Source organism: Oncorhynchus clarkii, unplaced genomic scaffold, assembly GCF_045791955.1.
Source record: "Oncorhynchus clarkii lewisi isolate Uvic-CL-2024 unplaced genomic scaffold, UVic_Ocla_1.0 unplaced_contig_559_pilon_pilon, whole genome shotgun sequence".
NCBI lineage: Eukaryota > Metazoa > Chordata > Actinopteri > Salmoniformes > Salmonidae > Oncorhynchus > Oncorhynchus clarkii.
In genome coordinates, this window is record NW_027260878.1 from 87,397 (window position 1) to 102,163 (window position 14,767).

The window sequence follows — 14,767 nt, forward strand, 5'->3', positions numbered from 1 at the left end:
ACCTGTCACTAAGCTCTTCCCACTAAGCTTTCATCCAACCAATCAATCAGTTCCCGACTACCTCTGGAGGTGATACTATGAACACAGCATGACTACCTCCGGAGGAGGAAGGAGGTCAGGAAGATCTGATCACAATCCCTTCTTTTTAAATTGTCTATACCTGTCTAGAAATGTGGCCTAAATCAGAATATGGCCAAGATCAGGACGCATGTTAGCAGCCGGTATAAACAGGGATCCGTTCTCTCCACGGGCTCCCAAGTGGCACAGCGGTCCAAGGCGCTGCGTCTCAGTGCAAGAGACGTCACTACAGACCCTTGTTCAATTCCAGGCTGTATCACAACCGGTTGTGATTGGGAGTCCCATAGGGCGGTGCACAATTTGCCCAGCGTCCTCCGGGTTAGGGTTTGGCCAGTGTCATTGTAAATAAGACTTTGTTCTTAACTGACTTGCCTAGTTAAATAAAGATAAAATAATGTAGCCAAGCAGTGAACCACTGCTGTTTGACATCAGTGACCCCCTGTGTAGAGCTATGGCATTGCAAGCCACATCCAAACTCCAAATTAGTGAAGAATAAATCTCACCACGGCACGTCTTGAAAACACATCTTTACTGTGTTTTTAAAGTAGTACAGACATTTTGACATCTTAGCCCACAGTGTTGGGCTTGAGAGATGGAGAATAACCAAAAATTCAAGACTTGTATCTTCCGGGTAGCTGCCCAAGTGGACAGTGTTGGTTGGTTGGTTGTACTGTTTCTGTTAAAAAGGTAAAAGAGTTCAGGTGAGGGGGTTGCCATGGTTATGTCATCGCCAGCGTCCCAGCGCTGCTCTCGAGTAATGCCCATCGCCATCCCATATTTCCACACCTCTAGAGAAGACCCACACCTGTTACCAGGTGCACTAGGCTCCAACCCGGTTGAACCCCCCTCTCACCCCGACCTCCAGGCCCCTCCATAAGGCCCTCTTCCCTGGCCGATGGGGCCCCAGATGGAGAAGCCCATCAGGACAGGTTGTCAATGTTGGCCAGGAAGCGCTGGGCCCACCACTCATCCAGATCGATGGGAACAAAGTCTGGGGACGGGGAAAATAAGAGAGTTAGAGGAGGCCTCAAACATTGGGTTATGGTGTGGCAGCATTAACAAGTGGACCTCAACTTTTTGTAGGGTGATGATGTGAATAAAGGTTAGAAGCACATTATTGGAACTGGTCAAACATAGATGGTGACTATATTTTAAACTAAAGTAAGAATTCAGTGGTGAAATGACTTTAAAAGGTCCAATGCAGCTGTTTTTATCTCAATATTAAATCATTTCTGGGTAATAATTAAGTACTTTACTGTGATTGTTTCCAATTAGAATGGTCGAAGAGAAACAAAAATAGATTCTTAGCAAAGAGCAATTTCACAAGCAAGAATTTTACTAGGACTGTCTGGGAGATGTCTGAGTAGGGAATGGAAAACTGAAAACGAGCTGTTATTGGCAGAGGTGTGGAACTCTCTTATTGGTCTATTAACTCATTTACCACCTGGTGATGTCATCAGGCAGGCCAAAACAAGCAGTCTTTTCTCATCATTTTCACAATTTCAACTGCACTGGGCCTTTAAGACCACGAACAGTGAAAACTCAGAGGTCATATCAGAACTTTCCCAATGTTTCCCAATAGGACATTCCCAGTCAATGAACTCCAATATGACTTTCCCAATATCACTTTCCAATGTCCCCCAATATAACTTCTGAATGTTCCCAAATAGGACTTTCCCAAAATGCCTCTTCACATTGCTAAGAATGAAGACATGATGACTGACACAACCCTACATCACACTGGTTTATGTGGTGGCAGTGCTGTGACAGCCCTAACGCACACACAGATGTGACCTTCTGTCCAGGTGACCAAAAGAAGGTGCATCTTTCCATTGGGTGTGAAAAGCATGGGGGGTACGGGCAGAGGAAGTGGTTTAGTGTCAAGGAAATGTACTGAGGGGGAGAGAATGGAGAACAGATTACAGTGAATGAGTGTTTAAGGGATGAGACTGAAGGAGGAAGGTAGACTCAGGTCAGGACTCACTCTTCAAGGCTGGGTTGGGGTTGGTGTCTGAATACTGCACTGGTCCCTGAGCACTGGCACTTCCTGTCTCATCACTGGCTCCTCCCTCCTCCGCCAGCTGCACTACCTCCTGCCAGGCTGCAACAGCAACACACAGACACAACCTGGATACATGCAGCCTTCAGTAGAAATGAATGTAGGTTCCTTGGGTTTTCTTAGAAATCTATAGATTGTTCTTAGACATGCTTTAGTTTAATATTGCGAATACTACCAGGAGAAACAAAGAAGAAAACAATATCAAAATACTACCAGGAAAAACAGAGAAGAAGAAAACAATATCAAAATACTACCAGGAGAAACAAAGAAGAAGAAAACAATATCAAAATACTACCAGGAGAAACAAAGAAGAAGAAAACAATATCAAAATACTACCAGGAGAAACAAAGAAGAAGAAAACAATATCAAAATACTACCAGGAGAAACAAAGAAGAAGAAAACAATATCAAAATACTACCAGGAGAAACAAAGAAGAAGAAAACAATATCAAAATACTACCAGGAGAAACAAAGAAGAAGAAAACAATATCAAAATACTACCAGGAGAAACAAAGAAGAAGAAAACAATATCAAAATACTACCAGGAGAAACAAAGAAGAAGAAAACAATATCAAAATACTACCAGGAGAAACAAAGAAGAAGAAAACAATATCAAAATACTACCAGGAGAAACAGAGAAGAAGAAAACAATATCAAAATACTACCAGGAGAAACAAAGAAGAAGAAAACAATATCAAAATACTACCAGGAGAAACAAAGAAGAAGAAAACAATATCAAAATACTACCAGGAGAAACAAATAATAAGAAAACAATATGAAAGCAGACAGTCATATAGTTGAAATTGGTAAACATAAAATAGGGGGAAACTCACCCTAAGAGTCAAAACATTTTGCAGCTTAAAAGGTGTAAAAAGGAAATAACCTTTGAACAAAAGTAGTCCTGCCACATCACACCCACAGTGTAAGGTCCAGTAGGGTGAATTTTACAAAGCATGTCGCGTTTGAAACTACATTTAAATAATGCACTCTGTCATGTGGATTTATGAGAGTTCAGTCCACTGGCACTAATGACCAATATTATCTCACTAGTCTAAATGTTTCAAGTACTAATGTAAAAAATCACAAGTCAAAATGAACCCCTATTGGGGAATGAATGACTGCATAAATGAATGAATGATGAAGGCAAGTTTGAATTACTATCATTTTAATTAAACATGCTCATAGTGAAGGCAAGATGGAGCTACCATGTTAATGATCCAATCCTTTCACATCTATGATATAGGCACTTTTCACCATATGGACCTTCACATGACTTACAAGTGTTGAACCAACGTGTTGTTTTATAATGTTACAAGTAACTGGGTGTAACTTAAAATGTGTATTTACTGGTTAATGATCCTATAAAACTTGTTGCAATCCTCCTTTCTAGAACCTCTCTGTAGAAAGCCTAGTAAGAGCAGGGCCTACTTTTTGTCCTTGTCCACTCTGACCAAGGTTATGTAGTTAATGTGCTGCCATTGCAAACGTTCAGTAGGAACGACCTAGTGTGTCACATGGGCAAGGGAGGAATGACTTAACAAGTTACACATGCTGTTTGGCTGGGTAGGTTAGGGTTAATGTTGAAATACAGTCATTGAGCTTACTGTGTAGAGCTCCACTTAGACACAAAGAAATACCTGTGTCTTCATTCAATTACACTGCAGATTCATGCAGTGATTATCAACACATATTTCTAGAAGCCATTGTGTACTACCTTCATCGGAGGCAGAGTAGATAATTTACAGACAGACAGACAAACAGATGGACAGACGAACGGACGGCTGGCTGGCAGAGGGCTTCAATTTGGGTGTGAGGGTAGTGGAATTCCAGCCAGCTGTGCCTGCTATCACTGGTATCAGTGTCAGTGCAGCTGTGATGCTGAGCCTGGGAGGGGAGACTGACTCCTTGTCCAACCCTGACCCTCACCCTGCCTGTAGATGGGTGGGAATACACTGGGAGGGAGTGGTAGAGGAGAGGTCCTACTGTCACCTCTAAAGGGACACTAGACAGAAAGGAGATGATTTGGACACTACTCAGACTGTAGATGAGGTGAATAATAATAGTATGGTAATATTATGTTTACCATGGCCCACATTCATGTTGACTGAGAACATGGCTGACCATGTTGAAAGAGAAACACACATTCTTTGTAAAGTGAGTTGAGAGATCAGATCCCAGAGGCCCATTGTCCATAGACGTCCTCAGTCACAACCATATTAAATGTACTCGTGGGTGTACGGTCAAAGTCATATTGCCAAGGTTTGAGGGGCTTGGTCCATTCTATAAATTGTATTTCTATGGTCTGTAACTCCTTTACCTTCATAGATAAACTTGACATTCTCCTGGTGTGCAGAAGTGAAGCCCTCCTTGGGCTGGGGGTCCACCTGTAGAAGAGCTGCTGGGGTGTTGTGGTACTTCTTCCCATTCAGGCGGTTAAACACTATCTTGGGTGCAGGAGAGCTGCACAACAAAAAAAGATGGACTTAAACATTAAATACTTGTTGATTTATTTTAAGTCTACACACAATATACCTATAGACCTGTAGTAAATATGACATGATGAAATTTTCTCCAAATAGAGTTTCTTAGGCATGTTTGCTACTGTAGTTAAGGCGTCATAAATTACTCTGACTCTGCTCTCTCTCAATCATTCATTCACGACAAATGAATGAAAATGTATGCTTCACTCAGAGCAAGGACTAGCTAGATAGGAAGTCATCCACCTGAACCACATCGTTACCATACCTTCGAACACAGTACGGTTTCTATGGTGATAACGAAAGCCCACATGATAAGAATGCAGTATTTTTATTTTATTTAGTTGACCTTTATTTAACAGTATGGAGGATGCCATGATGGATATGTCGCAGATTGTGCTTCTCTCTACTCTACTCGATCAGGACCAAATTAGTGAAATATTGCTAAAGATATGATAAACGCCTTATTGTTGATGTTTATTTGAAACGGGTTATCTTGAAACTTAGTAAACATATGTGAGTAGACAGCAGAGAGCAGCTACCAAGCTAGCATGTTGCTCAGTAGCATGTTGCTCAGCTAGCATACACGTGTTGGGACTAGACAGTGACAACAAACGCTCGTCAGTGACCTTGCTTCCCACACACAAGGTCGTTTCACGCCCCTGTTCAATGACATAAAAGCAGGTGGCTGTGGTTTGGAAATGACCCACAACAGTGTGCCTTGTGATAGAATGTACCCCATGGATATTAGTTTTTATAGCTAGCTTGCTACTATTACGTGCCAATACAGGCGCTCGCGCTACAACAATGTTGTAAGTGCATTTCTGTGTGCATTTCTGAAACTTTAATGTTTCACGGGCTGCAGGTGAAGCTATGCCAAACATCATTACATTACAATAATAACAGTGACACTGCCATTATATGCTAATAACACTGTTAAACCTATGTACAATGCAATAATAGTACTTACTCTGGTATAGACCAAGGCGTTTGTTTGTGCTTGAAGTCATTTATTTTGTCAATCTGCTGCGTTTGACCTCATATTAAAAAAGGGAATAGATATCAACATTGCATTGAAAAGGAAAGCGATATAAACATGTTAAGTTAACTACTGAAAACACAATGTATGTTACTGCCTCTGAATGAAGGCCATTTAATGGATTGGCATCAACATTGGCACATGCGCAAATATACACCCGTGCCACACTGTAAATGTTAACATGTAACAAGGCATGTATCTAACCTCATAATTACAATGTATCATCACTTTGATGACAGTGTGAGCGAGATGTCACTGACATGTTGTTACAAAAGTGTCCGAATCGGTCTCCTAGAATCCCCCACACTCACCTGTTCGTCGCTGTGTAACAAGTTTGCTGGGACCTCTTGTAATTGTGTACATCATGTGCTAGCAAAATCCTAGTCAACTTCAGTATGGCACTTTGGAGTGTCCTATAGACTTCCCAGGCCGGTTATGTCAGAGGCAAATTGGGTATAGGCACAGTTTATAATTTATAAAATCTTTACAATACTTCCTCTCGTGTAATTTATCGACGCTTCCACGATTCAAAAAACAGGTCCGTGTTTTTCCTGTTACATTGGGCAAATTCCGTTTCAAGATTATCTCTGCATTTCAACTACTAGAATCTTCTGCGCTTCGAACGACTGGTGGAAACTTTTGGGATAATCTACCGCGCAACAACATAACCATGAATCAAGCTCCTCTTTTTCGGTATTTAATCATTCTAGTTGAAAACGTATCTCAAAACAAACCATTATAGATTGCTACGTTCTCCTGAGGCCCTGTGGCACGAGCTGATCGCCTTGCATCCAAGTGTGTGAAGAAGTCGGTAACTTTGGTCCTTGGGGCTGTCCGAGTCGGTACAATGTCAGATCTGATGAAACATGAGCTGTCATTGAGCTGCAAAGACACTCAACCAACGCGCATACATTTTGACATCGCAACACGCCTCCCTCCGTCTTTTTAAAGCGACAGTGACCAACTGGCAGAGGACAGGTCTGAAGATAGGGGTACAGCGTTGCCGCTGTCATCAACGTTGCTTTCAGATATGAACAAAACAAGAATAAGGTCCCCCCCCATCATGTTTACACAGTGACCATACAATACAATCACATATCCACTAGAATACTCACTATTCAGCACCAATCTGCATGTAGGGGATATTTATTTTTCCAATATTTACAGTGGGCCTGCAGTAGTCACAATAAATAACATGGTTTCATAAAGGATACATTGTACATCATGTTTTCATTGAGAAATCAAAGATACATGTCAACAAAGAGAGTTATATTTTGTACCATTGATATATCAGTGTCATATTGTTAATACAATATTAATGAATGTAGCATAATCTCTTACAGATTTGTATTAAGATGAACAATTCGACATGGCATATTAGCAAATTGTCTGCATTTAGTGGTGTGATGATTGGTCCAAGAGAGTTCTGAGATTATGGTGGTATTGTTGGTGTAGTATAGTTGCCAAATTAGGGTTGACATTGTATGATCTTGTATGAGTGTTTGCAGTAAAAACTATTCTGGTTAAAAGGGGCAACCTGAACTAGAAAATGATCTGCTATGCAGCTATATTGGATGTGTACTGTCCTGTACATTCATACTCCATATTCCCTATGATAGTGAGGTCTGAGTCCTTGTACAACTACACGTTGTTAGGTAGTAGTCTAGAACTGTGTGTGTGTTGTGTGTCAGTCAGTAGTGAGGCTCACAGTCTTCCCTCAGGCTGTCAGTGATGTAGCTGATCTTCAGGACATCTTGGTAGTACTGTTTATCCACGGCCGTGTTGATGGTCCAGCCCACCACCTCCACCCCTCGCTCTGCCCAGTACTGGACATAGTCTCTGTAGAGAGGGATAGATGAGGGGAGTGGAGACCTGTTGGGTCAGTGGTCAGGGTATCATGTTTGTTTTAATACTTCAACAAACATCAATATATTATATGAATACAGACAGTATATGTTATCTGACAATAGGATACAACTGTCTCAATTTTGAACTTCCTCTGATATTAACACACAATGATGTGTGATTCAATCCATGGTCATGTTCATTAGGGCTACACTGTATGTAGCGAAACGTTTTGCAATTGAAAACAACAATGAGAGTTTCCTATTGAAAAAGTCCAGGTAGTGTCCCCAGTGTCAGAGTGTTTTATTCAATTTTCTCCCTAATGAACACAACCCGTGTAACAAACTCAGTAGGTCGAGTCACTGCTGTTAGTATTACTCACAGGGAGATGAAGTCCTTCTGCATGAGGATGGCTGAGACGCCACACAGGTTCCACAACAGGTGATGGTGGGCCCAGTCCAGCAGCACATCCAGAACTCCCAGCCAGTAGTTTGTCCACGCTGACAGGGAACGGGGTGTTCCATCGCCATAGCGACTGAGGCTCCAGGGCCGGTGGGTCAGGGCCGTGACCACCCCAGGGTCCGCCTGACGCATCTGGAGGAGTTGACCGATGAGGAAGTCAGAGGTGGTGTTATGGTTATGAGGACAGATAACAGTCTTGTTATAACACATCCATACAGTGTGTAACAAGCCTAGCCTGGACCCACACCTGTCGGACAATGGCTGTTTACAGGCCAAACATGACAATGACCATAGGAGTTGGCAAAACAGTACAAACAGACCTGGGACCAGACTGGTGCTAAACTGCACGCTATAAGAAAAACACCACTATAATGGAACAGAAGATGACTAAATGTGCACATAGATGTCTCAATTCATATTTACAGTTTAATTTGACGTTTTTGTGCATATATTTGGGCTATGTTGTGTGTTACTGAGTTGAAAGGTTGTTTTCGAACAAACATAAATGTCAAATGACCAGAGATGTTACAAAGTTTACCTTGTAGATAACTTTAGGTTGAAAGGAGCAGACAATGCTAGAGTTGTAGAGGACAGGGTGTTTGTGATACATCTCCCCTAGGGCTGCAGCTGCCTGGTGGAGAGGAGGGAACATATACAGTGGGGCAAAAAAGTATTTAGTCAGCCACCAATTGTGCAAGTTCTCCCACTTAAAAAGATGAGAGAGGCCTGTAATTTCCATCATAGATACAACGTCCACTATGACAGACAAAATGAGATTTTTTTTCTCCAGAAAATCACATTGTTGAATTTTTAATGAATTTATTTGCACATTTTGGTGGAAAATAAGTATTTGGTCAATAACAAAAGTTTATCTCAATACTTTGTTATACACCCTTTGTTGGCAATGACAGAGGTCAAACGTTTTCTGTAAGTCTTCACAAGGTTTTCACACACTGTTGCTGGTATTTTGGCCCATTCCTCCATGCAGATCTCCTCTAGAGCAGTGATGTTTTGGGGCTGTTGCTGGGCAACACGGACTTTCAACTCCCTCCAAAGATTTTCTATGGGGTTGAGATCTGGATACTGGCTAGGCCACTCCGGGACCTTGAAATGCTTCTTACGAAGCCACTCCTTCGTTGCCCGGGCGGTGTGTTTGGGATCATTGTCATGCTGAAAGACCCAGCCACGTTTCATCTTCAATGCCCTTGCTGATGGAAGGAGGTTTTCACTCAAAATCTCACGATACATGGCCCCATTCATTCTTTCCTTTACACGGATCAGTCGTCCTGGTCCCTTTGCAGAAAAACAGCCCCAAAGCATGATGTTTCCACCCCCATGCGTCACAGTAGGTATGGTGTTCTTTGGATGCAACTCAGCATTCTTTGTCCTCCAAACACGTCGAGTTGAGTTTTTACCAAAAAGTTCCATTTTGGTTTCATCTGACCATATGACATTCTCCAATTTTATTCTGGAATCTCAAAATGCTCTCTAGCAAACTTCAGACGGGCCTGGACATGTACTGGCTTAAGCAGGGGGACACGTCTGGCACTGCAGGATTTGAGTCCCTGGCGGCGTAGTGTGTTACTGATGGTAGGCTTTGTTACTTTGGTCCCAGCTCTCTGCAGGTCATGCACTAGGTCCCCTCGTGTGGTTCTGGGATTTTTGCTCACCGTTCTTGTGATCATTTTGACCCCACGGGGTGAGATCTTGCATGGAGCCCCAGATCGAGGGAGATTATCAGTGGTCTTGTATGTCTTCCATTTCCTAATAATTGCCCCCACAGTTGATTTCTTCAAACCAAGCTGCTTACCTATTGCAGATTCAGTCTTCCCAGCCTGGTGCAGGTCTACAATTTTGTTTCTGGTGTCCTTTGACAGCTCTTTGGTCTTGGCCATAGTGGAGTTTGGAGTGTGACTGTTTGAGGTTGTGGACAGGTGTCTTTTATACTGATAACAAGTTCAAACAGGTGCCATTAATACAGGTAACGAGTGGAGGACAGAGGAGCCTCTTAAAGAAGAAGTTACAGGTCTGTGAGAGCCAGAAATCTTGCTTGTTTGTAGGTGACCAAATACTTATTTTCCACCATAATTTGCAAATAAATTCATTAAAAATCCTACAATGTCATTTTCTGGATTTTATTTCTCATTTTGTCTGTCATAGTTGAAGTGTACCTATGATGAAAATTACAGGCCTCTCTCATATTTTTAAGTGGGAGAACTTGCACAATTGGTGGCTGACTAAATACTTTTTTGCCCCACTGTACAGTACTGCCTGGTGGAGAGGAGGGAACATGTACAGTACTGCCTGGTGGAGAGAATGGAACATGTACAGTACTGCCTGGTGGAGAGGAGGGAACATGTACAGTACTGCCTGGTGGAGAGGAGGGAACATGTACAGTACTTACTGTCAAACTACATGCAGTGTAACACAAATACATGTGGGCGGCAGGTGGCTTAGTAACCAAAAGGTCACTGGTTTGAATTCCCGAGTCGACAAGGTGACAAATCTGCCGATGTACCATTGAGCAAGGCACTTAGCCCTAATTTGTTCCAGGAACGCCGTACCACTATGGCTGACCCTGTAAAATAACACATTTCCCTGCGCTTATCCTTTGTGACAACATGATATATCAGGACTACTCAACTACTATTTGAGAAGATCCAGTCACACAAATGTCCCCTGTGGAAAAGGTCCAGATTGATGTTGTCTTTATTGGACCCAACCCCCCCCACCTCGCGACCTCAACGTTTCATACCCCTCTGTGGCAGAGGTCCGGATTGATATGGTCTTTATTGGACCCAACCCCCCCCGACCTCAACGTTTCACACCCCTCTTGTTAGCGAAATGAAAATATTGCAGTTTTAAAGCACATTTTCTGCACTTCTACACATTTTTCGATGTCACCTGAGTGAGTCAACAAAAATCTAAATGTGGGCCCCTGGAAGTAAAGGCTCCTGGGCACAATCTGGCCATGATAACTACAAGATCAAGATAGCCTAACTTACCTACCTAGCTAATGTGGGCTTGTTGATCAACTGGACATTTCTGAAAGGTTCTAAATAGCTCTCTCAGATCTGTCAGTGAAGGACATAACAAGAGGAAAACTAGCCATGCACCACGTTTCTAAATGGCACCTTGTGTGTTCTAATATTATAATATAATCTAACTTTCAACTGAAAGCCAGAGTGTGTTGACCCCATTGTGTGTTCAGATCTGGACCACGTCCGCCTGTTGAGTATGGCTGTGATATATGATGATCTTATGGTCAGCAAGTGGCATCTTATTTAAGGCCCAATGGAGTGAAAATTCAGTTTTTTCCTGTGTTTTATCATATTGTTCAACATCTGATGGAACTAACACTGTAAAAGTGTAATCAAATGTGATCAGAGTTTTTTCCTGATAGTTGCTGGTTGAAAATACAATCTACACAAGACCTTCTAATCAGCAGGTTTGCATGGGCGGGAGTTTCGCCTTTCCATGGTGACGACATCATGCGGTACTGGACTAAAAAAGATCAATGGAGAATCTCTATTCAAAATCATTTTTATTCCAGGATTAGGCTTAATCTGTATCCGGGAAACTGCTCCAAGACTATTTAATTGTATTTTTGACTGCTTTGGTCCTCCATATATAATGAGGTCTGTAGGGGACTTTGGCAAATGTAACGCTTACAAAACTGTCAATATGGGGAAGGTGGAAGTATAGTGAGTCACATTGTAAGGGGGGTTGAATTCCTCTCAGACCTACTGTCTGGGGCAGCTGTGAGATTCTTTATAACCAATCTCTATAGTAGGGATTCCTATGTTACTACCTTAAACAGCTGGGTTTTTAACCGGCCTTAATCTCCCTATACACTCAGTTTACTACCATTTGACCTTACAGTGATGTGGTTGTCATTCAAAGTGCTGCTGGAGTGTGTATATGGGCGTTTCCCCAACCCTGGTCCCTCAGTACCCCCAACAATACACCTTCCCCTTGTATCCCTGGACAAACACACCTCATTCAACTCATTGAGGGCTTGATGATTAGTTGACAAGTTGAATCAGATGTGCTTGTCCAGGCTTACAATAAACATGTATACTGTTGGGGGTACTGGAGGACCAGGGTTGGGAAAACCTGGTGTGTACTGTAGTGAAGCCCTAAGTCCTAAAGCTTTATAACAAGGCTTCTACCTGCCTAGAGAGGCCCTGTCCAGAAACAACCCCTATAGCCTACCCACTAGACACCTGGAAAGAACTGAGGAGTGGAAGTGTAAGCAATATGCTACACAATCAGAAGACAAGATGGAGACATCACCATATTGCTTAAACCTTTATCCAATCCCCTCAGATCTCCAGTTGTATCTAGGAAGTAGGGGCTGTTCCAAGACAGGGACAATACCTTATCAGGTTGATCTTTGACATCAAAGAAGATGGTCAGCTGGTGGTTGATGCATTCCTCCACTGCCTCCTGAAGCGTTGGCACCCTCTCCCCCTTGAACTTCTCCCTGGAGACACACAAAGGCCAGCGGGGACACACAAACGTTTGTACTGCTGCTATATTTGAGACACCACCAATAGGTCTATATCTGGCCTTGTACCATTCTATATCAATAGGTCTATATCTGGCCTCGTACCATTCTATATCAATAGGTCTATATCTGGCCCTGTACCATTCTATATCAATAGGTCTATATCTGGCCCTGTACCATTCTATATCAATAGGTCTATATCTGGCCTCGTACCATTATTTATCAATAGGTCTATATCTGGCCTCATACCATTCTATATCAATAGGTCTATATCTGGCCACGTACCATTCTATATCAATAGGTCTATATCTGGCCTCGTACCATTCTATATAAATAGGTCTATATCTGGCCTCGTACCATTCTATATCAATAGGTCTATATCTGGCCTCGTACCATTCTATATCAATAGGTCTATATCTGGCCTCGTACCATTCTATATCAATAGGTTTATATCTGGCCTCATACCATTCTATATCAATAGGTCTATATCTGGCCTCGTACCATTCACAGTTTACACTCCCCATTAGTGTATTTTCAGTCATCCTGACTCTGTCCTGCTTGAAGTCCAACTGAACTCACCGATCACACATGGGGCCATGTTTACTAAGCGTTTGCACCAGGTACCGACCCTATCAGTGTTTCTTGGCAGAAGCACTAACTTCTGTTCTTTTTAGATCTGCTAACACTGAAGGCGTAACATTCAGGTCAGGGTCATGTTCATTAGGGTATACAACTGAAAATGTTTTGCAACAGCAAACAAAAACAAGCATTTGTTATTGATCCCTCCCTGTTTCAGTCCATTTCCTGCCTAATGAATATGACCCAGGAGTTCAATGCTTTTGGACCAGGCCCTAACCTCCCCTCCCCTGCCAAGCCCACCCGAGCCTGTGTTTGCCCGTGGCGTCCAGCGTCCTGAGCTCTGCCAGACGCAGCGCGCCCACCGCTCCCGTCCCGTTGGTGGTGCGGTCCACCGTCTCATCGTGCATCAGCACTGCCTCTCCATCTGCAGTGAAGCCCAAGTCCAGCTCCACCCCTGTGGCTCCATTCCTGCTGGCCTAGAGGACAGGAAAGGAGGATGAAGCAGGGGGAGGAGGAAGGGATGAAGAGGTGTGTGGAGAAAGACGGGAGAGATATAGATCTGAAATGGATAGATAGAGTAGGGGAGACGGAGCAGCAGGCTATTAAACCAACTGGGATTGTACTGATCTAGTAGGCCTAGATATTAGCCAAAATATGTTTCAAATTAAAGAGTAGATACAAAAATAATGTTCCAGACACTCTAAACTATAACTAACCATGGCAAAATAAGTTAACAGGCTCTCCCTCTGCATGGATTTTGGGCAACATTTAGAGAACCCCCTGATAATATGAAACAATGTCTCAGTACAGACAAGGGACGTCATATGCCTTTCATCGGCCTCTGCTCACTTCACCTGCTGCCCCTAAATCACATCATTATAGCCTAGGAAGCCTACTCATCATTTTATTTGCAGCTACAGCATTAAGTAGCTCAGACAGGGTAGATAACTGATACTTTGTCCTTGATTCACCTCTCGGATCGCTGCAATGGTGTTCTCCGGAGCATCGTGTCCCCCTGCCCGGTGCGCAACCACGGGGACGCCGGCGCTCGCAAGGCCAGTGGGCCGCAGCACCTGACTTGCCTGGTCAGCCGGCACTTGTGGGAACCGGAACATCACGATAAAGACGTAAATGGATGCGGTGACGGCCGATGCTCCAATCGCGCTCCTGGTCCCGAATAGAACCAGCAGAAATACCGCTGAGAAATAAACTTCGTCTCCAATTTGTAACATCGTTTAGAAGCGTTGATTAAAATGTCTCCAATGATAAAATCAATACACTGTCACTGTTCTCAATCCTCATTTATTTGATCGATCTACTTGATCACCGAATGATAGTTCCTTGCTGGTGTGAGATTCCAAGTTGAGACCGAGATGCGTGCGCTTAGGTAACTAACTACCAGACACAGCAAAAACAACTAAGAGTTCAATTACGCATAATTCCAGACACAGCCGACTCACTGCTCCAGCTTCACAAAATAAAAACACACCATATTATATTGCGATGGGATGTTGCAGAATCCGAGATTTGAAAGGAGAGAGCATCAGTCGGTTTCTAGTTCATAGTACACACCGATCTAGAGGTCGTTGCTATGGAGCAGAGACGAGAGAGAGGTACCACGCTCACACTGTACTCGAGATAGCTGCAGTCTGAGCCATAGAAGTACAATAGAATAGAATGACAGAAATATATGATATTTCTATGGCTAGAGCCATAGTG

The 14,767-nt window shown here is 42.9% G+C and overlaps 2 protein-coding genes across 5 annotated transcripts; both read right to left on the reverse strand.

The window, feature by feature from the left end:
- Positions 1-592: 592 nt before the first annotated feature.
- On the reverse strand, positions 593-6,538 carry LOC139402050 (MAPK regulated corepressor interacting protein 2-like). The gene is made up of 5 exons (XM_071146109.1): positions 5,964-6,538; positions 5,584-5,650; positions 4,454-4,596; positions 2,063-2,179; positions 593-1,069 (listed from the first exon to the last, which is right to left on the reverse strand). The coding sequence occupies exons 1-5, from the start codon at positions 6,016-6,018 to the stop codon at positions 999-1,001; spliced, it is 453 nt and encodes a 150-aa protein (XP_071002210.1). The 5' UTR covers positions 6,019-6,538; the 3' UTR covers positions 593-998.
- A 267-nt stretch (positions 6,539-6,805) lies between these two features.
- Positions 6,806-14,409, reverse strand: LOC139402049 (glycerophosphodiester phosphodiesterase 1-like). 4 transcript variants are annotated; one of them, XM_071146106.1, is made up of 6 exons: positions 14,020-14,409; positions 13,349-13,524; positions 12,340-12,445; positions 8,498-8,590; positions 7,880-8,091; positions 6,806-7,491 (listed from the first exon to the last, which is right to left on the reverse strand). In XM_071146106.1, exons 1-6 carry the CDS (start codon positions 14,278-14,280, stop codon positions 7,344-7,346), a joined length of 996 nt encoding a protein of 331 aa, XP_071002207.1. In that variant the 5' UTR covers positions 14,281-14,409; the 3' UTR covers positions 6,806-7,343. The 4 variants fall into 4 exon arrangements, with proteins under 4 accessions (XP_071002207.1, XP_071002204.1, XP_071002209.1 ...); XM_071146103.1 differs by having other exon boundaries at positions 6,806-7,524; XM_071146108.1 differs by lacking the exon at positions 8,498-8,590.
- Between the last annotated feature and the right edge of the window lie 358 nt (positions 14,410-14,767).

Coding starts and splice junctions, on each gene's coding strand:
- LOC139402050 (XM_071146109.1), bottom strand. CDS start 6,018: ATGATGTACACAATTACAAGAGGTCCCAGCAAACTTGTTACACAGCGA. Junction 4,597..5,583: donor ACGCCTTGGTCTATACCAGA/GTAAGTACTATT, acceptor TTTGTTGTGCAG/CTCTCCTGCACCCAAGATAG. Junction 2,180..4,453: donor TGTCAAGTTTATCTATGAAG/GTAAAGGAGTTA, acceptor TTGCTGTTGCAG/CCTGGCAGGAGGTAGTGCAG.
- LOC139402049 (XM_071146103.1), bottom strand. CDS start 14,280: ATGTTACAAATTGGAGACGAAGTTTATTTCTCAGCGGTATTTCTGCTG. Junction 12,446..13,348: donor ACGGGCAAACACAGGCTCGG/GTGGGCTTGGCA, acceptor GTGTGTCTCCAG/GGAGAAGTTCAAGGGGGAGA. Junction 7,525..7,879: donor CAGAAGGACTTCATCTCCCT/GTGAGTAATACT, acceptor CTGACCCAACAG/GTCTCCACTCCCCTCATCTA.